General features: G+C 36.8%; 1 protein-coding gene across 1 annotated transcript; it reads left to right on the top strand.

Moving 5' to 3' along the window:
• The first annotated feature begins 4,144 nt into the window (after positions 1-4,144).
• Positions 4,145-24,613, top strand: LOC106713989 (octopamine receptor Oamb). Its single transcript, XM_045683999.1, has 8 exons — positions 4,145-4,262; positions 14,519-14,661; positions 17,513-17,749; positions 17,896-18,106; positions 22,516-22,669; positions 22,981-23,257; positions 23,754-23,971; positions 24,216-24,613. The coding sequence occupies exons 1-8, from the start codon at positions 4,145-4,147 to the stop codon at positions 24,454-24,456; spliced, it is 1,599 nt and encodes a 532-aa protein (XP_045539955.1). The 3' UTR covers positions 24,457-24,613.
• Positions 24,614-24,864: the final 251 nt, after the last annotated feature.

Here is a 24,864-nt window from a genome sequence, read left to right as displayed (position 1 = left end):
AAACATTCCTTATGTGTTTGTCAAAAGCACATTTTCAGTATTTCTACCCGTTATTCTCGCGAGTCACGTATATTTTTGTTACGTTAATCGTATCAGACAACATAATTTGTGGATGGAAAAATAACTGGCATAGGAAAGGCAATAATCTGTATTGATACACACGGACCGATGATTCAGCAAACCCGAGACATAGACGTCATATTCGATAAAAATTAAAAAAAAAATCTAAATAGATTTGTAGTATTATTAAAATTGACAAAACGAGGCCCTTAACTGACCGTTATGTGAAACTAATAAAGCCGCATAAAGTCTAATGCTTCAAACTTAAGAAAAATCTTGAAATCAATTAAAGTTCTGTCTTTCATACGAACAGTCATTGTGGCACATTACGAATTAATTTAATTTGTCTTACTTTTCTTTAATATTAATTGATTATTGATATTACCTGATATTTATAATATAACTGTGATGTGGAGTTAGTCATAAAATGTGTATTGCGGCTTACGTAACAACTCAGCGGTGAGTCACAGACTTGTTGTCATACCGTAGGGATCACGTCCGCATCCCGCAGGAATCGTAATTTAACATCCGGGGAAATATTCAAGGTACCTAATTTAGTCGCCGAGCATTTTGTAATAAATGTAAATTGGTATAATTCATTTTATATTAATTTTTATATACGTTTACTTCTATTACCTGAATTCATTAGTTGTGTTATAACATTTATATCAGTCAAGTTATCCAGAAGATATTAGATTGAATTCACACAACCGACTCGAATCATCAACGACCGAGGTCTTAGCGACCGGTTTGATTCTCTGGCTTTGCGGAAGAAGGTCAGTTCCCACTGCATTTTTTACCACATATACCAGTGGTAGTGTTTCGAAGAACTGTTTGGAACGGTTCCTGCCGCCGACTTCCGTCATCGGCCCACACCATATGGATGGCTAGCATTCCACAACGGTGCGATTCTAGCGTAATTTCTTTCTTCGCACAGACGTGTTATGGTATGCTCTGTCCTCGGCGGTATTTCTAAACCAGAATGACTTGGGGTTCTTCAAGAATTGAGCATACCATATGCTTCAAGACCAGCAAAGCATGTGTTGCGGATGTCCATGAGCGTCGTTGATCACTTCGGTGTTCCTGTCGCTCGTTTGCACCGTTTCCTACAAAAAATTACTAGCTCTTGTAGTCTTAGAAGGAACCAGATGACGTATGTGTTAATATCTAAAATTAAAACTAACTGATAAAAAATATTATTGTATTGTTCATGAAGGCAAGTTAATGAAATACATACAACCAATAAAGAAACAATGCCCTAGTTTATATTTTTCAATATCCCGCGTGCTAGAAACAATATCAACATTTTATATCAGTCCAATAATCTTGCTGCATCCAATATTGTTTCCAATCACAACGGAGTGTACGTAATGTCACCTATAGTGCTACCAACGTTTCTGGTTCAATGATAGAGGCGTTCTATCGCGGTTAGTCTGAAAATATTTAGTACTTACATTGATAAATAAATCGTCACCGAAGACAAGGAACGACTAGACAGCCTTAATCCGAAAAGACTCGTTTACTTTTTTGATATTATCAGGGAGCTAGTTCTGTTCACTGGGCCAAATAAATTTCTCGGTCTATAAGTGAAAGACATAGTGAGTGAGTGAGTCAGTAAGTGAATGAGTGAATGTACAAGACACGATGCACTCGTTCATATTGTTCACAGTTACGCTCGCTACGTGCAGCGCTTTCACATTTACGGTTTGTGTACAAATGTAGATTACATTATGTCCATTGCAGGTTCTTCTACTGAATACCTGGATTGAATTTAAAACTACAAGATTGTTCAATTTTAATAGAACTAAGTATTTTTTTTTTCTTTTAAGATTTCGAAATTTTCTACAAAGCTGAAATTATAATAAAAAATATATCGATGTTTGTTTTCAATTTTTTTTATAAGTAATTAACAAAGTCTTAATGTCATCTTATCCCACCTTACATTCCCAAAATTTACCAATCTTTTCCTCTTATCATAGAATTACAATGATATTCAAATTAATACGTTCGGTAGAAAGTAGTTGTTACAGAGTTAACTCTGTGCTGCAAAGCTAGCGGCGCGGCGCGGTGGCACAGCGTCGACGGACGGGGCTCAGTAAAGCAATTAGAAAGCCAAACAAAGGCTACATTCAGCCGGAACAGTTAATTAGAAGACTGATCGCGTAGGCCCAACGTGACCACGTACCAAGTTTATTAATATAAGCGAATTATTTAAAAAAATCCGATGAAAATGGAACGAATTCTTATGTGGGTTGATCAGTATTTGAATATTATCTTAACAATACTAGCTGTCACCCGCGACTCCGTTCGCGCGGAATTAAAAAAAAACTTTAATAAGTAGCATATGTGTTCTTCCAGACTATGTTCTACCACCATGCCAGATTCCAAACATCCATCCATCCATCTAAACATTCACATTTATCATTTATCAGAGAAAAGACTTGGTTGTTCAATTGTTTGCATCGAATAGTCTTCGAAAATACTGAACCGATTTGAAAAATTATTACACTGCTGGGAAGCTACACTGTCCCCGGGTGATATAAGCGAATAAGTCTACTGTTAGTTTATACATATTCGAGTTCAACAAATTAGACATTTTATGTTAATTTTCAATTTTCAAGATTGCTTCAAAAGAAAAATTCAACAACACGGCCCCTTTTTTAATTGTCTTAAGTAAGCTTATTAAAAAAAGTTCCTCGTGATACCTGTGTTAATTAATTTTGAGATGCTCTTGTTACTCTTTAAACGTGGTGTCTACCATTTTAGATTTTTTTTTAAAAAGCGAACTAAAATATGTAGTTGTTTACCGCTTATGAAATAGACCACACGCTACACTCAGTCGTACATTTCAATGGGTACATTCAGCCTTACGTTAATCCATTTGTAAATCGCCTCGACGAATTTACACAACGCGGTCGAATACCTGGATCATTTTCTAATTTACCAAAGCTCGATATATCACGATGTACCGACACACAGTTCCAACACGTACGCTCGCCGGCAAATTATACTCTATTTATGTTATGTTATATTTAACTCTATGTTATACTTTATGTTGTCTCTTTTTTGATTTGTATTGTTATTTTTATGTTAGTAAGATCTCTGTAATCACTAAGCATTGATTGAAATCGTTTAGTGATCGTATTACTTTGTAATTTTGAGTTTATGAACAAGAATCTTAGATTAAATGGCATCAATTTTGCGTGCCAAAGGGCAAATTCTATTCCTCTTCGCGTGTCTACCGCGTTTGAGTTCTGGTCTCGGGTCGGTCTCGGTCGACGGGAGAGAGGAAGCATAGGAAAAATACACCATTTCTCCTCTGTCAATTTAAGGTTCGCAACGTACTGAATATGTTTATGGAAAATAGTCGCTTCGAAACGAAGTCCGCTTGTTCGTTTACCTAATTAATCTATTAAAAAAAAATCATATTGTAATCGAATTATAAAACAAAAAAATGAAGCTTCTGATCTTTATTAACACTATTTCAATGCGAATTATTTCATGTGATCATAATCACTTTAAATAGATAACTTATACCATTTTCATTAAAGTCTCACCCGATCTGTAAGTTTGGACCGTTGCGGCTTAAAAACTTCGACAATAAATTGCACTACAACCCTTAAAAGACTTTGAAGTCCCTTAATGCGTTTATACTTCGTAAAGTTCTAAATTAAATCTTGAAATGTGTGTTTTTCACTTAAATTTTATTATTTGATAAAAAATACTTTGGAAGTTTAAGCCTTTTTCGTTTTAAAATCTTAATGTGTACTAGTATTTGGTGATAAATTTGCCTCATTTTAGGGTTGCTCTAACACTATGGTACCTTTGCCTCTGTTCGCAGTGGCTCTACAACTGTTATACCTTTGCCTTTTTCGCAGTGGCTCTACCACTATGGTATCTTTACCTCTATTTGCAGTGTTTCCATCATAATGGTACTTTTACCTATACAGTTGCACTATATTTGCTCCTATTTCCAGTGGCTGTATAACTTATTTGTCTTGTGTTTGTTCTCAGCGCGGCAAGGATGGAGTGCGGCGGGTAGTCGCGGCATGCGGTGCGCGCGGCGGGGCGCGGCGGGCGCAGCATGCGCTCGCTGAACGAGTCCGCGTGCTCGGCGCTGTGGCGCGACGTGCGCTGGGACGAGCCCTCGAGCATCGCTAGCCTCGCCGTGCTCGCGCTCATCGACGTCCTCGTGGTCGCAGGTTCGCACTTACCTATATTTTAAATAACTGTACATATTATTACAATAGTTACTTAATATTTATTCTTGTATCATCTTCATATACAAGTGTGTAGACGGTGGAAACTCACAGAAATTTTAAGATACCAATGCTTTTTGTTCTTAATTTAAAAACAAGTGAAGGTCTTTTAGGTTTTAGCTTTTTAATAAAACCAGCCAGTATTTGTGTGTATAAATAAACACTTTAAGCTGAACCGCTTGAAGTGTTTTAATAAGTTATACAGGGAGCACCATTTATCTGTGAGACGAGAGGAGGGCGCGGGGACGCTAACGGACGTCAACAGACGCCCGTATTCATTTATGCTGTGGAAGGGACGCCGCGACTTGACGATTCCATTAGTAGATTACAGTGACACTGTATAAGTACTCAGATGTACTATGTGTTCCCGTATATGTCAATAACCAATCTCGAATGCTGTCCGTTTATAGTTTTTTTAAACAAATTATAAAGTTTCAACAACTTTCTTTTCAACAACCTCAAGTAACAAATTAAATTCTTTCACAAAATAACGTGTTGGATTATATTTTAAAACTTTGTAAAGTACTTCAAGCACTTCATTGACTCATTTTAAAGCAATAAAGAATCGCGAATTGGCGTCGTAGTGGCATTCTCGGATGCCAGTGCAACTGACGACGAGGAGTCACTTTTACAAATTGCTTTTACATCATGCAAAATACGGAAAATTCGATTCACACTCAAAAGCATTCCTCAACTCAACAACGCTTCATTTACCCTACACGATAAATCACATTTTAGCTTGTAACCAAAGACTCAAAATGTACACACAACTCATTACACTCGGCAATAAACTACTGTTGCATAGCATTTTCGTATATGCGATCAAATGCAAACAACTTTCAAATAAATAAAAGTAATAATTATCTCAGTATATCATTATGTTTAATGCAGAGTTTCAGAAGCCCTCAAAATACACAATACGGTTTATGTTTTTTCTTTTTTTTATCAATATTCTTTTGTATTCCAGATATTGTGAGTAATAAATTCTCGTTGAATATCAGCGGCGTACATTTTGCATTTCCAGTTTGCTCTTTCCTCTTCTCGTGCGGGTTCGAGGGCCCTCCATCGCCTCCATCGTTCGCTAGGTTTTGTGCCTCATATTTTAAACACTACAAAGAGTGTAATTTTAACACAGAAATAGATTAATAAACGACATTAATATCATGTCGTTAACATTAACATGTTGTTATTGATTATTTCTAATAATTACAAATATATTTTTAATGAATTCTGGTATTTTTCTTAAACTAAACAATTGTTTTAAAAAAGTACATAATAAAAACAGCTTAAAACAGGCAAAGAAACGAATTCATTTACCAGTGCTTGCCTGTGACTTCTTCAGCGTAGAAATAAAAAAGAACGTACCCTATAATATGCCTTCGTGCATCAGCTACCTTCCCGTCTAAATCAATTCAGTCGTTCCGGAGATTACCCGTAACAAATGCGGACTTACGGAAAAATATAAATAACAAAATATAGTTTTTGTTTATCAGCTTCGCAAGTATACGTCATGTGTGCTAAATATATTTCTTTTCAATATTATATAGAAATACTCCAATTACATTAACATATATAGATAACAAGTCTTAAGATAACAAAGAGCCAAACGAAAGTTTTATCCTAAGATCTTGACAAGGGTTCCTCACGCTACGGTTAACTAAACTTTAAAGATTTATTTGCGTTGTTAGAGCCGGCAATACTTTACCAACTACAAATATTACATGTCTAAATAATAAAAAAAACAATATAATTTAGTTACGTAGTATTTACAATAACTTAAAAATGTTAGATGGCGGTGTTCTTTTTCGCAGTTCCATTTATTAAAACTTTTTCAATTATTTGATATCGCTTTCCTTCTAAATGATATTTCATTTATGACACCACACACAATGACTTAAGGTCCTTTAATTTATCTGTAAAATAATAAACACAAACCAAGTAAAATCAGAAATGAAGAAAGTTAAATAAAAAAATAAATATATTTCCAACGGCTAAAGGAAAGTAATAAAGAATGTTCAACTCAGTAACTTTTGAGGCAAACTTCTAAAAATCCTGAGCCTACAAGTTTTCCCACCAAAAGTGGAAACTCGTAGACGTAAACGAGTTACTGGCAATTCAGAATTATTTTCACAAAACCAATGAAACTGGAGTACTTACGTAAGTTTTCCTTAAGTCCTTAGAAGTGGGTAAGGCTTTGTTAGATTCATTTTAGTGTAGTAAATACAATTATTTTGTGAGAATGGTTTCAAAGTTATTTTTTTTTAAATTTATAATTCTAATTATTATTGCATTCAACATATATAAGTTGTATTGTTGAATTTCCTTTTTCATAATATTTCAACAGAACAGAAAAATTTGTTCAAATTATCATCACGAACACATAAAAATTCATAAAATTTTTATTTTTATTTCCAAGTAATCACCTGACTAAATGCTCACTCAAACGAATGTGGCTTGTATTAATAGATAATTAAAATTTCAAATCTTTACAAAGAAAACCAGTAATTACTCTCAATAATTTTACGAAATAATTCAAAATCCATCAGAAGTACAACTGAAATAAAAAGCGGTAGAAAACAGGTCGCATTGCGCGTAGCTGCAAAAATATCGCATTGTTCGGGAAATCTCAATATTTTTATATTCCAACGACAATACCATTCAAAAGTATTGTACTCGTTGGAAATTCTGAAAGAAATCGCTTCAGAAATAGAAAGCAGACCGACGGATGTCGAGACTGAAAACTAAAAGAGAATATTAAAAAAGCAGTCGTAAATAATTTTAGATTAAGATCAAATTAATTTTAGAAAATTATATCTTTACAAAGTAGCGATAAATCTACACTAAGCGATGAACGACACTAAGTGATTGCACATGTAATGATTTATATCAAATTCATAAGGTAAAACTAAGTCCGCACGGAATTAAGAAGAAACTAAATAAGTAGTCTATGTGTTCTTCCACACTATGTTCTACATCTATGCCAAATTTCATCAAGATCTGTTCAGCCTTTTCGGAGATACCTTCAAACAAACATCCATCTAAACATTCGCATTTATAATATTAGTAAAAAGAAAGATTACTGTTATAACTTTTCATTATAATGTATACTTTAATATGTCATTAAATCAATTACCGCCTCTCGTCCCTTGATGTGACAAAGGATTAGAGAAATGTCGCATATTGCGGGTCCCATCGTTTGCACAAATTACATTCTACATACATATACGAGTATTTCGCTCTCGTGAGGTATGTAAAACCCGCTGCGTAGCAGGCGTCTGCTTGCCAAACAACTGCGAACTGCAAACATCAAACATGAACAGGATTGGCGTTTGCCTGTTTTGTTTGTTGTGTTCACTGTTTGTACCAGTGATCAGCGTTTCTGTAGTTTTTCTACACAAATCAAAGGATATTCGACAAACGTGGGGATACCTGTTTGTGTTGGGTGTTTGCTTTCGGTGTTGGGCATGTGGTTGATGATTTTGGCAGTTTGTGGCAAACTCCAATCGACAAACAAACTATCATTTCTAACATTATCTTTGAAAGAGAGAGAAATATCTATCTCGAAATGACTACACCGATTTTAACAGGACTTTGACTGGAAGGTAGGGAAGCCCACAGGCGTATTATAGACTTTTTTAATTTTGCGCTGACAAAATCGCTGCTGACCACTAGTAAGTTGTGGGATCGTTATTGAAAAAATACTTCAGTAAACTGCCAAGAAAACACTTTAATCGTTTTCAACATATCGTAGCTTCACAGAACATCTTTTCTTAATCCCATTTTTCAAATGTCATCTGTCAGTCTACGTCATGGTCGGGATACAATGTTGCTATTTTAAACTTATAAAATCGTACTTGCTAATAAACTAAAAATGTAAAATAATTGAAATAAAATCTACTTTTTCCCACATCCAATACAAGTAATACCATAGCGGTGAAATATTATACTTTTCCTATTTCTGGCTTTTTTTTTATAAACAATAAAAAAGTAAATGTATTTCGTCGAATACAACGCAGCCGAATGCTTTATATTTGACAAAGCATTTTCAATATGAAAATGCCTTTGCTATATTTGAAGGAATAGAAATTTTTAAATTCTATTATACAATATGTCACTGGCACTGTTAAAAGCTAGTCATTAGGAATTCTTACCAATCAAATGCATCGCTTTCAAATGAATGAGGTCGGTTTGAAATATTAAAAAAATAATCTTTGGCGAACTTAAAATAACAAATCCCCATCGCCGACTACGCGGACTTCGAGTACTGGGCTCTTGACTACACAAGGGTCCGGTTCGTTGGTGCCAGATTTTTATTCATGGATTCTATTTTAAATTACAGATCGATTCTGTTTTTATTATACATTAACTGTCGTACTCAGGGTCATTTAAATAGTCTCTCAGTATAGATTTTATATACTTAACTCCCTTAGTTACTAAAACATTTCTTGTTTATTTATTTTAATTAGACATGATCTCTGCCCACCCATTAGGGTTGAGGTAAAGAGCGTTTAATTTATGCTTAGAAATTTACATTAATAACTGATGTTGTTATATCCATACATATTAATAAAATTGGAGTGTCTGTATGTAATTTATTCAAAAATGTTTGTCTATATGTTTGTATTTCTGTCATGGCCGCTTTTTTTTTCGGGTAATAATCTGGAATGGCTGGACCGATTTTGACGGAACGTTGTCGGAAAGGTAGCTGGGAATATTATAGGCTAGTTATTTATCTCAGCGCTGACAAAATCGCGGGCGACCGCTAGAGATGAATAAAAAAAAACCCTTCTAAATATATTTTTATAAAATTAGGGAAAGGGTAAGCTTGACATCAATTATCGAAGCGTCCATCCTACTTTTATTTATTCACACCAACCTTTTGTTAGAAAAAAAAAAATTATGTAAAGTGACCGGGGAAAAGGTCTTGTTTCTATTTATACGAATTCAGTATAAATATAATAATTTAATCGTTATCAGCAACGAATTGTTTTGAATGACGAAAATGCGTGAGTTAAATGCGACTCAAATAAGAAAGTACATGAAATGTGCGGGATTTAATGAAATTTTGTAAAATTTCGTTAACAATCTAACAAACATGTTTTTTCTATTTGTACTTTACTAACAATTAATAACAAATATAAATCGTTGAAGCGCACATTTTCATTGCAAACAAAATAATTTCTTAAAAAACTACTTCTCTCCATGTTTTTTTTTCTTAAATTCTCATTTCGTCTAGAACTTTCTCGGATCAATAACACGTTCAATGCGTTTTTCCGCATTTTTTATGCAAAAATGTCATTAATATGCAGCTACAATGATACTTTAATGATAAAATACAGAATGAAAATGGCTTATGAATTTATAAAACATGCATTTGCTTTTAGTTTTTATATTCAAGCATTTGTTCAAGAGATGACGCAGTTGCTAAACTCTTGACTGGACTGGAGCGATATCTACACGTCTAAATTCGATCCCTGCCATGTACTAATGTGTTTTTTTAATTTTGCAATTTCATATATGCTTTATCTGAGAAGAAATTCAATGATATGTGTGAAGTCAACCAACCCGCACTTGGCCAGCGTGGTTGACTATGGCCTAGTCACCCTTAAAATTGGGGTAGGCTCCGAGCCCCTCTGTGGGGACGTATAGTGAGCTGATGATGATGATGATATATGCTTTTATCTTTCGATATTAGCGAAGAAATCTTTCCAATTACCAAAATTATAAATGCGAATTTTTAAATGGTGTTTAATTGTTTAAGTTGGTTTGTTGATTTAAGTTGGTTTGTAGATGGATGTTTGTTTGAAGGTATTTCCGGATCTTGATGAAATTTGGCAAAGTTGTAGAACAGTGTGGAAGAACACATAGGCTACTTAGAATTTATTATAATAATTGACTGCCTTAGTCTAAATCCTTCTATTATTATATCCCAGGGACATATGAGCTAAAGATGACGATGTTTCTTCAATTGTTATTAAAGTTTAAATAATTAAAAAATGGTTATTTTTGTGATATTTTGAATGCCATAGTACCTGTATGTGTAAAAGTATACTTATTTCTTTATTATGAATGCGAATGCGAGGGACGATATTGAGTTGTTTTAAAAAAATTCGCAGATGGAAACCTATACAAAGAGATAATTGAAGTTCAACCCTCGTCATATAAAAGAGTAAGCTTAGATGAAGAACCTTTGTTATTTTTAGATTCCTTTGTGATCATGACAATTGAAGGTTTTTGAAGTTTTCTATATGATATTGTATGAAGTTATTTAAATGATATGAATTACATATGTTTGTTTTTACTTTTCAATATTTTCTTTTTTTTTTTTTGAAAAATTCATTCACTTACATAGAATTAAAAAAACATTTATTACTTTTAAAGAGTACATAATAATAATAATTATTATAAAGCTTTTATTGCTGAAGGTTTTCTTTAAAAAGTTTTTTTTTCTTCCTTTTTTTTCAGTCATTAACATTGTTAAATAGCAAAAAGTAAATTTAAACCGGCGACTGTTATCCTTAATCTACAGCTTGTCCTTGGACAAAGGCCTCCTCTAAAGATTTCCACTGCTGTCTGTCCCTGGCTTCTTTCGTCCACAAACGACCTGCAACTTTTTTGAGGTCCCTTAACGAGTACATTCAGTAAATAAAGATTTTAACTTATCACAAAAGTAAAATGAATAAGTAATTTGTTCTGTAAATATTTAAGGTTCGAATAGCAAAATTGCAAAGTTCACAAATTCCAACTTTTATATTGAATTAATGTTAAATACAAAAGTCGTAAGAGTTTCGACTTAGGTTTGTAACGAAGATTTACACAAGAAGATACTGCGGTGATATTGAACACAAACTTTTGTATTGTTCTTCGGCAGCCTATTCTCAGAACCGGCAATTTCTTATCGTATACATTTCAGATTTGAGTTTAAATTTATAATCGGATACTCGCAATTATTCTATAACTTGCAATTATTTAATATTTTTGCCTTTTTTTATTAATACATAATTATGTCTTTATCTTCTTTTCTTTTATTAAAATATTTTTTATGAACATATTCTTAACTAACTACCAATATAAATGTTATGTATGCGCAAACACCATGCCTGAAATGGAACGCACGCCCGACCTATACATAAATATTACGTCAATAAAGTAGTCTGCACTAAGCAAGCGTTGTTTCCGTTACTCCCTGTACTTATCAATAAAACATGTTATAAATGATTTTTTCAACGCTTAAGTTTTGAAGGTTATGTAAAATGAAGGAAAAGTAAGAAAGTATTTTAAATCAGTTCGTATAGGATGAGACACAATCGCACGTCCCACTCGCCTCGCCTCACGGAACAAGCATCTTAGCTCGAGTGCAATTGGAAATAGACCGAACATCGCCGCCGGTATACAGACTTTTTCCACTAACGTGTCTAACTTCGGAGGCTTGCTATAAAAAAATGAGCTCTGCTCTCTGGACTCTGACCACACTTAATACTAATCAAAAATGCACTCAAAAGTAACCTAAAAAAACGAATTTCAAACAAAATGCACTCAAAAGTAACATAAAAAAACAATTTCAAACAAAATGCAATCAAAAGTAACCTAAAAAAACCAATTTCAAACAAAATGCACTCAAAAGTAACATAAAAAACAATTTCAAACAAAATGCACTAAAAAGAAACAAAATAATGTCATGAAAACTCTCTAAACTCTAGTAGTTAGTAGTAGGGGCTCAGTTTTCCGCAACACCACGACAAGCGCGTATTTTGCGTGTCTCTAAACTCTAAAGAAAGTTCTCTTCTTTCTTGTAACATGTCTATATTGTATAATTATTGTTATTTCGCAGTCGGTGTCGGCCGAAGTAAATAGATGAAATTTTATATTTGAGATGTATTAGACATACTTACGTTTATGTCCCTACTTAGGCCGAAACCGACTCCAAAATAACAATAATTATACAATATAGACATGTTACAAGAAAGAAGAGAACTTTCTTTAGAGTTTAGAGACACGCAAAATACGCGCTTGTCGTGGTGTTGCGGAAAACTGAGCCCCTACTACTAACTACTAGAGTTTAGAGAGTTTTCATGACATTATTTTGTTTCTTTTTAGTGCATTTTGTTTGAAATTGTTTTTTTATGTTACTTTTGAGTGCATTTTGTTTGAAATTGGTTTTTTTAGGTTACTTTTGATTGCATTTTGTTTGAAATTGTTTTTTTATGTTACTTTTGAGTGCATTTTGTTTGAAATTCGTTTTTTTAGGTTTCTTTTGAGTGCATTTTGTTTGAGATTGTTTTTTTTTTTGAAGTCGGCTATTTTTTTTTCTTAAAATTTTTGTTTTATTTCACAATTTTTAGTGAATTTGAAGTTCAATTACAAATTTCGTTAATACGTATAAAGACATAAATAAGACAAATAAAGAAAAGGACTTTCCTATTTGATATGTGTGTAATTCAATTCAAAAACTAATTTAGAATACAGCAGATAACCACTTATCCTTTAAACAATGAAATAATTATCAAAATCGGTATACAAATTGAAAATTAACGAACTAATACATCGTAGCGTGCCTATAATTTTGTCCAGCCGCGCGCCGCACTAGCATTTTTCGAATGCGCGTAGTTTTTATTAATTATTTAATATCTCCCAAACTATTGATCAGAATTACATAGTTTAAAGACTAATGTAATCTGTATTTAATACTCTAGCCATCAAACATATTTATTTGGATAAGGATTCATATCGAATATAATATAATAGCGCCGTAAGCTTACGACGCTGTTTTTAGTGTGCATTTTAATCGAAGTTTGTTCACAATAATATGGTTTTTGTGAGACATCCATAGATGATAGATATATGCCACCGAAGACTTTTATTTAGAAAATTTAAGGATCTATTATTACTCCATACATCATTTTTATGTAAGTCATATAGTTTGACCTACGTAAGCCCAGAAAGCAAAATTGTGCTTTTCGTGTAGCATTTTTCGTTTCCGCGTAATTTTATTCTTACGATATCTCCTAAACTATTAGACAGAATGATATAGTTTCAATTGCAAATATAATCTACATTAAATTCTCTTGATAATGAACATGTTTATTTACATAAGGGTTAATACTGAACTCGAATAATAGCGTCGGAAATAGGGCATGAATTTAATTGATGTTTCTGAAGAAAAAAATGGTTATTGTGAGAAAACTATAAAAGATAGATATATGCTATCGCGGACTTTTAATTAGCACATTTAAAGAGCTACAATTCGCCATACATCATTTTTATGTAGGTCCTATAGTTTAGCCTACGTAAGCGCTGAAAGCAAAAATGTCCCTAATTTTCGCAACAAATTTTGAAGCTATATTCAAAATCTACTAGTCTTCTAGTTATTTAAAAAAAAAAACAAAAAAATGGGACCCACCTGCAAGCACTTCCTTTCGATTAAAATATTTTTCATCAAAATCGGGCCACCAGGGGCGGAGTTTCGCGGTAACACACATAAAAAAAAAAAATACAGTCGAATTGATAACCTCCTTCTTTTTGAAGTCGGCTAAAAATGTAAATACTCATACAAATGCGCCATAGAATAGAACATAGAACAGCAGCAGTCCTATGAGATCAGTTGGACAATTGGTCGCTAAAATTCCTATTTTCACTTTGCTTCTAGCAATGGGTTGATATCAGAATGTAATCACCAATGTTCTTTCACTGGAGCAACCGTATTTATTAAAAAAAAAATTAATCTCGCGCGACTAGTCGTACTACTATTTCTACGTGGAAACAGGCACTTAATGGAAAAGAGGTTTTGTTGTTGCTGTTATAGCTTTATTGCAGTTCAAGGTCTAACCTCGGCCACGTGCAATCGGAAAAACGATCATATCAAATCGGTTTTCACTTAGGAAAGAAATAGCTTTTTAACTTTTATATCGTACTCTTTGGTTTTCTCTAAGCTATGTATTTTTGCAAGAAAATAATCATTTATTCATAATAATAATAATCGTAGGAGTTTAAGGCAAAATAATACTTTTGTTTTTAATTATCACTGAATAATTGGGAGTTAAACAATAGCAGTAGTGGACTTTTCAACTTTGCTGTTTCCTTCATATGGAACTGTGCATACTACATTGTCCGACAACCGCCTATCTCAACACCGACCTTCAGAATCTATTACGCCTGGCTCCGCACGCACTTTTCCTGACTCCCTGAATGTAAATGTGCAGGCAACTGGCTGGTGATAGCGGCGGTGCTCTGCTCATCCAAGCTGCGCAGCGTCACCAATTTGTTCATCGTGTCTCTGGCCGTCGCAGACTTGCTCGTCGGCCTCGCCGTGCTGCCCTTTTCCGCCACTAGGGAGGTGTTTAAGGTAACTTGTTGTCACCGATCGCTTGTAAATTTAAATAGATGTTAAACTGTAGACGTCGATGAATTATAAAGTAACATTTTGCAATTAAATAAATAATAATAATTAATAACAATTTGAAAAATAAATAGACTACATTTTCATTGACGACTGCCGCTAATATTAATAATATGCCTAATGAGATTATAATTGAAAGCACCATCTGTTAGTTGTTATAAAATAATAACTTTAACGTTTTTCTGGACAATTATTACAGAAACTATGTTTTGTAGTATGGATACTGAATTTGAACACACGCGCAACATCAAAGGGTCTAATAATTTTGATAAATATTTTTCCAGAATGTCCTAATTCGGGTAATAAAATTCCTTCTTAATAATTAAATAAAAAGTTGAGAAATGCGTAATGTCTTTGAAAATAAAACCGATGGCAAAGCATTGAAAGACTCATCATTTTTCCTAATTAGAAGCTTTTGAGACCAACCGCGCCAGTAACAGATGGTGCGATACAAAATTATATAAGTGTAATTACCAACCTTATTCCAAAGTAATAAAATTCAAATTTGGAAATCAATTTTTATTTAAAATTAGTGTAGGCGTTGTCATTAAAGACGTTATTTTAGTAACATTTTACCTCGAACAGTCCTTCAGTAGACATAATTTGATGAATTAGAATATAAACTTTAACATTTAGTCAATAAAGTTCAATTTTATTCGCAAGAAAAATTATAATTGAACCTATTATTAAGAAAAGCATCAAATATTGATTTTTAGGAATGTAAATATTTTTTAATTCTTAAATAGATGTTTTAACAGTTCTAATAAATAAGACATTTTTAATAATTGAAAGTTTAAAGAATAACATCTCTTACAGCCATACTCAGATTCATTAATTTGGTTCTAAAATTGTTTCTTAGTGTAACTTTAATATGAGAAACATTTCACAGTTGTTAGTGACTTCTTGTTTAAATTTTTAATTTAATTGCGATATAAAACCTTAATGCATATTCTTTGGCAAAGAGCTATAGTGCGGATTTAAAAAGAAACCCTTTAGAAAAAAAAAGTTCACGCAACGTACAAAAGTTAAATTCACTGCTCTAGTAGTCTGCATTTAATAGGTTTATGTACAGATTGCACTAATTATGCTATTTAAAATTCGAAAAGGTATTTTTGTCTGTGGTTTTTATTCATTTCAAGTTAACAAGCGGCTAAGTGTAGAAAGCAACTTAAGTACTTTCATCTCTTTTTCTCTAACACAATTTGAATTTAGTTAGTTATTACAACTTGTTAATCCTTTTATCGGTAAGTGTAATGTAATGAACAATTTCATGTTCACGAGAGCGGTTAGTACTTTTCTTTACATCGCCCCGCATCGCCTTCGCATCGTTCCGATCGTTGCTAATTTCGTGCCTGAGGCTTTATGGTTCTAAAAATTCACGATATCTCCCTACGTTCAGTCTCCGGAGTCACGAATTTAAGTGCTTTTATCTTTATTACGTACTCACAAAAATGTTATTTTTTAACACGTTTACTTTGTGCGGCGTCTTTTATGTGGAGTAATCGTGCGTGTGCGTGATGTTGACTGACAGATGTTACGTTACAAAATTAAATCGAAACTTAATATAGGGTGTTGCTATTTTACATGAGACGCGGAGAAACATCACCTCAAACAGAGATCTGAATATTCCGCCACTAGTAAATAGATGGCGCTCTCATCTAATTCATCCAACTAGAGTCGCAGTAAAACGTTTTCCTCATTTTTTATATGCAAATTAAAGTGAGTCACAATTTCCACCCTTTGAAAAAATTGTATCAAACACAGGAAAGTAAATATCCGAGCAGTGATTTGTGTGGGCGGCTCAAGGATCTTTATTTTATCCGGTCATGTGAAGGGGCATTATTTTGTGCGCTTGTGTGAACGAGGCATTATTCAGGCGTGTGGCACTTCCGCTCGGATGCAAATTACGTCCCCTGACACCCCCTACCAACACTTGTTGCTCTTTATAGGCGAACACGTAGAGTGCTTCGAATTTATCACACTGGTTTGAATTAAACATTTTATCTGAACGAAGTACTATTTTTATTTTCGTTCAAAACCACTTAAATGGTTTAAGTTTGAGTCATCAAAACACATTCAATTTATTTTCTCTATTATTCATATCCGGATATCTAACCTCCTAAAATATTCGATCTCAAACCATTGTTGCCTATCTGAGATATTTTCAATTCATTTAGATAATTTTTTGCTGATGTAGAGCTCGCAATAGCAATCTAAAACATATATTCTTCAGAGAGTTTCATAAAAAGTATAAATGTTTTCTAACATCTGATGGCTCATAACTTCACGAGACTCGCTGCGGAGATCACAATTTTAGATGTATCAGGTTTTAGTGGGATTCGGGGGGAGGGTACTGCGCAACGCGCTGCTCACTTTGGGTCGCAAAGATATTTGAAAATGAATATCTTATCATAATTAAAATAACTTATTGTAGGCTCGACACAGCGTAAGTGAATTAGCTGATCATCATCAACCTGCCCTAATCCCTATGGAGAGTCAGCACAGTATGTACTACTCCTCCATACATCTCTATCAGCCGTCGTATCTGAATTTACCCCCTTCTTACGCATATACACTCTTTCACACAATCTATCCATACTTTCTTTGGTCTTTCTCTACCTTTTTAGTCATCCACATTCAATCTCATTACTTTTTTGTTTATATGAACATCATCCCTCCGCATGTCCAAACCATGTAAAGTGACCTGATGAAAAATAAAAATAATTATGGATATCAAGGATCGAATATTGATTTCGGACAACCGACTTGTAGTCAATGTTAGTGCCAATGTTTCCAGATATGGATATTCGGGGACGTGTGGTGCTCGGTGTGGCTGGCTGTGGACGTGTGGATGTGCACGGCCTCCATTCTCAACCTGTGCGCAATCTCATTGGACCGTTACGTGGCGGTCACAAGGCCCGTCAGCTACCCTACCATCATGAGCAAACGGCGGGCTAAGGCGCTGATCGCCGGTCTATGGGTGCTGTCATTTGTGATTTGTTTCCCACCACTCGTCGGCTGGAAGGATAAAAAGGTATTACATGCCACATAGATGATTAAATCGAAAATGAGTCAAGTTGCCTGAACTCTTATATACATTTAGTAAAATAAATCTACTAAGGGACTCCCTTACTGACCATTTCATAACTCTAAGTGCGTAAGACGAAGATCTAATTCCAGCCCGCCGGCGCAGAGCTCAAGGAAGACTGGTCACCCAACCCCCCGTGCAAGTGGACGTGCGAACTTACCAATGACGCCGGGTACGTGGTGTACTCCGCCATGGGATCTTTCTACATTCCCATGCTGGTCATGCTCTTCTTCTACTGGAGGATATACAAGGCAGCAGTCAGGACTACTAAGGCTATTAACCAGGGATTCAGGACTACTAAAGGTAGGTATAGTCTTTGCCAAAAAATATTAAAACCATGTAATAAAGGGTCAATTTCATTAGTTATAAGTTTTGATATAAAGTTAAGTACATAAGGTTAAATAACTATTTGTAGAGATGTCAAATGTTCACAGAAAAAGTCTATTTTCGAATCTGCGAGGTGAAGCAAATAAAATACTCACATACTTAGATAATTCATGCATGATTTTATAACGAGAAATATCGTTAAATAAGACCCTACCTATTACCTGCTTTAGACATAAAATAAAAAATAAAGACACAACATAAAAAATAACATTTATTGTTCACTTCGGAAAATACCGGAATAAGAAAAAGAAACGACAACAATATTCTGAAAAATGAACGTAACAAGCGAACAACAAAATAGGGTTTAACAACCCTAATACTCGTAACATTTAACGAGCTAGGGCTGTGCCTTTAAGAATCCTTCGCTCTACATATTTAATTGTTGAAGAACTCGGGCTATTGTATTTTACAAGCCGACCTCGCCTTTGTCCATTGATAATTATGAAGGGTCGTGCGAACCCTAACACAATAATATTGCAGAATTTGACCGTACTTCGGGGGATGGTGTTGCTCGCGTCCGTAGGAATTACTTGAAAGATACCCTACACGTGTCCCCTGGGTTGTGCTAAACGAGCAACAAATCTCGGTGGTAGGTTCGCCGCAGGCTTCAAGGTTACCACCCATCAAGCAAAGCCTCGCCGCCAAGCGACTTCTGTCGCGTTCCGGTGTGATGTTTGGTGAAGCCTTATGGGGGTTGGGTCTGGGCAGTTGCAATGCGAATGATGATCGGGCATGATACGCTATATATTGATGGGTCGGGTGCTTGAGCTCGGAGGGTAGCGGGATCCGAAGCACGGTTCTCCGCTGGCCGACCGCAGGTAGTTGGGGGCCCAAGTAGTGGGTTAGCCACTCACGAAAGGCTGCCCCGCCAACTGTGAAAAATCCCAGAGTGGCTTCATCGTGCCGATTGGCGACCGGGTGAGAGGACCCGATGACGATCTCTGGGGGGGTTCGGGCGTCCCCGCAGTCTCCGTGTCAAGCCCCCATCGGCACATCATATCTGGCTGTGTTATGGGGTTATTGTAGCATTGCCTCGCTCAACTTCCTTCCTCCATCCATTCACTCCCTCCTCATGGCCAAGCAAAAAAGAAAGAGTAAGAAATTACAGCGGATGCACTTCCTCTCACTTAAAGTGCACTTCACTAACATCAGAGGAGTGCACTCTAATATCAATGCGGTCCACCACCACCTCGAGACCAGTAAGCCGCACCTACTCTTTCTTACGGAAACGCAGATTCGATGTCCCACAGACGCGGCGTATCTTGACTACCCAGGTTATACTATGGAGCATAATTTTCATCCACGCGCCGGAGTTTGTGTATACGTCCGCAGTGACATCTGCCTCCAGCGTCTGCGTCATTTGGAGGACCCCACATTTTCCACAATCTGGGTTATGGTGGACACAGGCATCGAAAAGATCGTTTATGCCTGCGTCTATCGCACACACAGTGGTGACCAGGAGACGAATCGGCTATTTCAACAACTCAGTGAGGCCGCTGATAAAGTCCAACACCGGTATCCTACAGCGCAACTTGTCTTTTTGGGGGACTTCAACGCTTGTCACCAAGACAGGCTGTTCCCATACCAGAAAACCGACCACGCTGGGAAAGAAGCGCGAAATTTTGCGTCGTCGTTCAACCTGACCCAGCTCGTAAAAGAAGCGACTAGGGTACCTGACGTAGTTGGTCACACAGCTAATTGCCTTGACCTTCTGCTGACTACCGATCCAGACAGATACGTTGTAGCGGTAACTTCACCCTTAGGAACCTCTGACCACTGTCTGGTGAAATCTGTGTCGTCTTATTCTCCCCCAGACCGTGATATACGCGGAGTTCGGCGAATATGGCAATACAAGGCAGCAGATTGGGACGAGATGCGTCATTTCTTTGCATCTTATCCTTGGCGGCAGGTTTGCTTCTCTTCTGAAGATCCGTCGGAATGCGCAGATGTCATAACCGATGTGGTGCGTCAAGCTATGGAATATTTCATACCCTATAAAGACGTCCCCATTGGTGGCAAAGCTCGGCCATGGTTCAACGCCGAATGCGCGGCAGCTGAAAAGCGCAAACATTCGGCGTATCTTGCATGGTCTGAGGCTCGACAGCGTAAATTACCGGATTTAGCTGATAAGAAGAGAGCCTTTAACCAAGCCGCCAAGTGTTATAAAAGGATTTTGCAGAAGGCTCGCCTGAGTCACATCAATCGCATTGGCGCAAAGCTCTCCAGGCAACCCTGCGGTAGTAGAGCTTTTTGGTCCCTAGCTAAAGCGGTAGAGGCGAACTTCTGTAGGCCCTCACTACCACCGCTGGTAAAACCCGATGGTACACTAGCTCACACGGCAAAAGAGAAAGCGGACCTATTTGCAACCCTCTTTGCCAATAATTCGCGGCTTGACATCGGCAATGCTCAAACACCCTCAATCCCCTGCTGCGAGACGATTATGTCGGAAATCCGCATTAGGCAGAAAGAGGTCTTAAAAGTATTGCGTAGTCTAGACGTGAACAAAGCCAGTGGACCGGATGGAATACCAGCTATTGTTCTTAAGACGTGCGCGGCCGAGTTGTCTCCAATTCTGACACGTTTGTATCGCCTCTCGTTCAAAGCTGGAAAAGTGCCTAAATCCTGGAAGCTGGCTAATGTGCAGCCCGTGCCTAAAAAAGGCAGTCGTGCCGACCCTGCAAATTATCGACCCATCTCAATCACTTCTATACTCTGTAAGATTATAGAACGTGTATTGAACTCCCGCCTCATCGCGTACCTAGAACAGAATGATCTCCTCAGCGACCGACAATACGGATTTCGCCGAAATCGGTCGACAGGAGACCTTCTAGTGTATGCCACTCACCTAATTGGCGAGGCCCTAGAAAAGAACGGGGAGGCCATTGCTGTCTCTCTCGACATCTCAAAGGCTTTTGACAGGGTTTGGCACGCCAGCCTTATAAGCAAGCTTCCAGCCTACGGTATATCCCCTGGTCTGATAGAGTGGATCAAGGACTTCCTGAGTGAGCGATCGCTCCGCGTCGTTGTCGACGGTTCTTCGTCTGACACTATGGCGACTAATGCTGGTGTTCCTCAGGGTTCCGTTCTCTCTGCAACTCTTTTTCTGCTGCATATTAACGACCTGCTCATTCCCGGTATCTTTGGGTATGCAGATGACAGCACAGTTATAGAGAGATATCTACCGGTAGGTCGGACCAGTCGAGATCAAGTACAGTCTGAACGTGAGGCCATGGTAGAGCGTACTAATCGCACACTCGAGGCAGTCTCATCATGGGGACAGGCCAATCTTGTGCGATTCAACGCCGCCAAAACACAAGCGTGTGTATTCACCACCAAAAAGAGCGAGTTCACCCTAGCTCCCACTTTCCAGAATGTGTCCCTCGAATTCACCAACTGTCTGCAGTTACTGGGCGTCGAAATTTCGTCGAATCTTAACTTCGGACAGTTCATAGAGTCTAAGGCGAAGGTAGCTGCAAGGAAACTTGGAGTCCTTTCAAAGGTACGGCGGTACTTTACACCGGGACAGCTTTTGACCCTATACAAAGCACAGATCCGGCCATGTGTGGAGTACTGCTGTCATATCTGGGCAGGCGCAGCAAAGTACCAACTCGCGGCACTAGATTCGGTGGAGAGGCGAGCCAAAAAGTTGTTCGGTGACCAAGACCTAAATTTAATCAGTCTTGAGCACAGGCGTAGAGTGGCTAGTCTCTCGGTATTTTACAGGCTGCATTTTGGGGAGTGTGCGCAGGAATTACACGACATAATTCCACCAGCACCTTTCTACCATCGGACGTTCAGACATACGGCTGGAATCCATCCTTATGCAGTAGACGTGCCGCGCGTTCGAACGAAAAAGTTTGAATCATCGTTCCTTGTGCGTACTGCTAAGGATTGGAATAAGTTGCCGGCGTCAGTTTTTCCGTCCAAGTACGATGTGGGGGCCTTCAAGAGTAGAGTGAATAGGCATCTACAAAGCTAGCGCGTACCATCTTTAGACCACATCTTCACCTCATCGGGTGAGATCGTGGTCAAGCGCTAACTTTTTAAATATAAAAAAAAAAAAAAAAAAAAAAAAAAAAAAAAACTTCACATTCAAGTGAATACCTCCCATTATACTGCACTCACATACATATATGTAGGGGTCTCTGTAAAGAAGATGACTCTAAACTCTAAAAGGATTTTCAATTAGACATTATTAAACATGGGTGTTAGTGGATTTAAAAAAACTACGAGTACTTGATTTGCTTAGATTAAAACAATAAAGTGTAAAAAATTGCAATATTGCTTAGACATTAGTTACAGTTAAAACGTCTTTCATGTTTCAGGCAAAGGTCTTGGCAACCGTTTCGACGACAACCGGTTGACGTTGCGCATTCACCGCGGCAGAGGGTCTGCCAGGCCGCACGGCTCCCCGTTGTCTACCGCGTCCAACCACTCCACTAGCACCTCGCTCAGCGCCTCCCCTGAGAGATTAAGAAGGTAACTTGGTACTTAGAAAGCTTACTGAAAACTCAAAGAGGATCAGTAAGCAGTATGGCAGTAACTTTGTGCAGATTTAGTATAAGAAATATATATATATAGCTGAGATACTTCGTAGGTATACTTTTAAATAGAAAAAGGAGGTGTTGAAGAGAAGAGGTGAAGAAGGTGAAGTTAAAAACGTTTTAATTAATAAAGATATAATCGTTGGTACTAACTTCCGTCATTTAAGAGACGAACATCAGAATTAAAATATAGTCTAGTAGACAAACTATAATTTTCAAAATGAGTAAAACTATTATATTTTCCAGACACTCAAGCGCACGTCGTGCCCACGAGAAGATAAAGATCTCGGTATCATACCCGTCATCAGAGCAGATATGTCCCGCACATGAGAACTCGCGCTCGCCGAGTAGATCGCCCAGTCCGTCCCTGTACGCGGTGCACTACGAGAGGGACGGGCGGGAACTCACCGAGAGCAGGCTTAGAGTCCGGCCCTCTCACCACCTGGCGCCCGGACCTCTATATGATGAATATGATGATAAACCGAGGACGAGACGAATGGGCAAGAGGAATATTAAAGCGCAAGTAAGGACACACAAGATTATTTTAGTCCCACAAGGATCTTATAGCCGTTTTTTTACATCTATGCGTGATATTTATATGGAATCTCTAAATTATGAAAATAGCAACATTAAATCGTGTAGCTGTCGCTTCCTTATTGGCCACAATATGACGCTGTCAAGATGACATTGTTCACATATTATTCGACTGCCAAAAGATCATTGTTTAACGTGATTTTAAGTACACATTGAAACTCAGATAAAGAAAAGACATGGTCCTAGTATTGAAATGAGTATTTAAAATTATGTGAAATCATAAACTTATAGTATAGAAGTGTTGCCAGTAGTAGTAAGAAGGCAATGAACTTTTTACCTCTGACATCTGAATAGCATAAATTGTATGATCTTAAAATTCTTTAACTTCTTGCTAGACTTTTTAATGTTGAGTATTTAGTAAGTGTATCGTCTCTGTAAACTATGGTATCATAGGTATTAACCTAGTATTACATTTTCAACTCCAGGTGAAGAGATTTCGTATGGAAACGAAAGCGGCAAAGACACTCGGCATCATAGTCGGCGGCTTCGTTTGCTGCTGGCTGCCATTCTTCAGCGTGTACGTGGTGCGTGCGTTCTGCGCACATTGCGTCACTCCTATCGTCTTCTCCGTGCTGTTCTGGCTGGGATATTGCAACTCCGCCATCAATCCGCTTATTTACGCGCTCTTTTCTAAAGACTTTAGGTAAAACCGTTATTAATAACTGTTAATAGCTAAAAGGTGATATACAATAGCGGTTATAACTAACGTTATTTTTTCGTTATTCGTTAAAAAATTAAAAGCGTCAAATAGAACACGATACTAGCGCCACATTACGGAAACGAGTTAGGTTCCAAAAAAGAGGTGGAATGGTTTATAAGTTGAGCAATTTTTCTTGTTTTCTTGCTTGTTTTATTATTTAAGTGACCTATAATTATTTATTTTGTAGGTTTGCGTTCAAGCGTATAATTTGCAAATGCTTCTGTGGCGGCGGCGGGCGGCGGGAGTCGGACGGCGAGTCCAGACGCCCGCGTCTACCGCAGGAACACTCACACTCGCTCGAGGACAACGACTCGATACCGCAGAGTGACGTCGCCAGGTACGTTTGCAAGAATATTATTTTAGAACCAGCAGATTGTTTCGAGTTTTTCCTTTATATGCTATTATTCTTAGGGAGTTATTCCAAGTGAAAAGTAAATTGTATATTTACTTATTTTCAGGTGACGCCAAGCTTTGCGACGGCAAAACGCTCAGTTCCAGTCGACCGTCGCATGTGTGTAGTTAAATACGTATTATGTAAATTATAAAACGACATAGTCGCTTGTTATCAATGGACGATAGTACGAGACAAGTATATTCCTCTATTTTTAAGTAAATGTTGTGTTTAAATGTGAATAAAATGTATCTTAAATTATAAGAATACATTGTTTTAATGTATAGATTTATGTATATTTCTTCTTGTTGTAAAAGTTAAGTTAAAATACAGTTTTCCGTATTGGTTTATTATAATTGTTATATTATTTATTAAGAAACTAATTATTATATATGAAAACAGTAACGTTTAAAAGCGTTATACTGAAACTAAAACTGTTATTTGT

Source organism: Papilio machaon, chromosome 24 (assembly GCF_912999745.1).
Source record: "Papilio machaon chromosome 24, ilPapMach1.1, whole genome shotgun sequence".
NCBI lineage: Eukaryota > Metazoa > Arthropoda > Insecta > Lepidoptera > Papilionidae > Papilio > Papilio machaon.
This window is presented reverse-complemented; position numbering and strand designations above follow the sequence as displayed.

What these genes read in the sequence shown, in the direction of transcription:
- LOC106713989 (XM_045683999.1), top strand. Translation starts at nt 4,145, where the DNA reads ATGCGCTCGCTGAACGAGTCCGCGTGCTCGGCGCTGTGGCGCGACGTG. An exon ending in GGGATTCAGGACTACTAAAG is followed by an intron (nt 18,107 to 22,515) that starts GTAGGTATAGTC and finishes TTCATGTTTCAG; the next exon opens with GCAAAGGTCTTGGCAACCGT. An exon ending in AGAGGAATATTAAAGCGCAA is followed by an intron (nt 23,258 to 23,753) that starts GTAAGGACACAC and finishes TTTCAACTCCAG; the next exon opens with GTGAAGAGATTTCGTATGGA.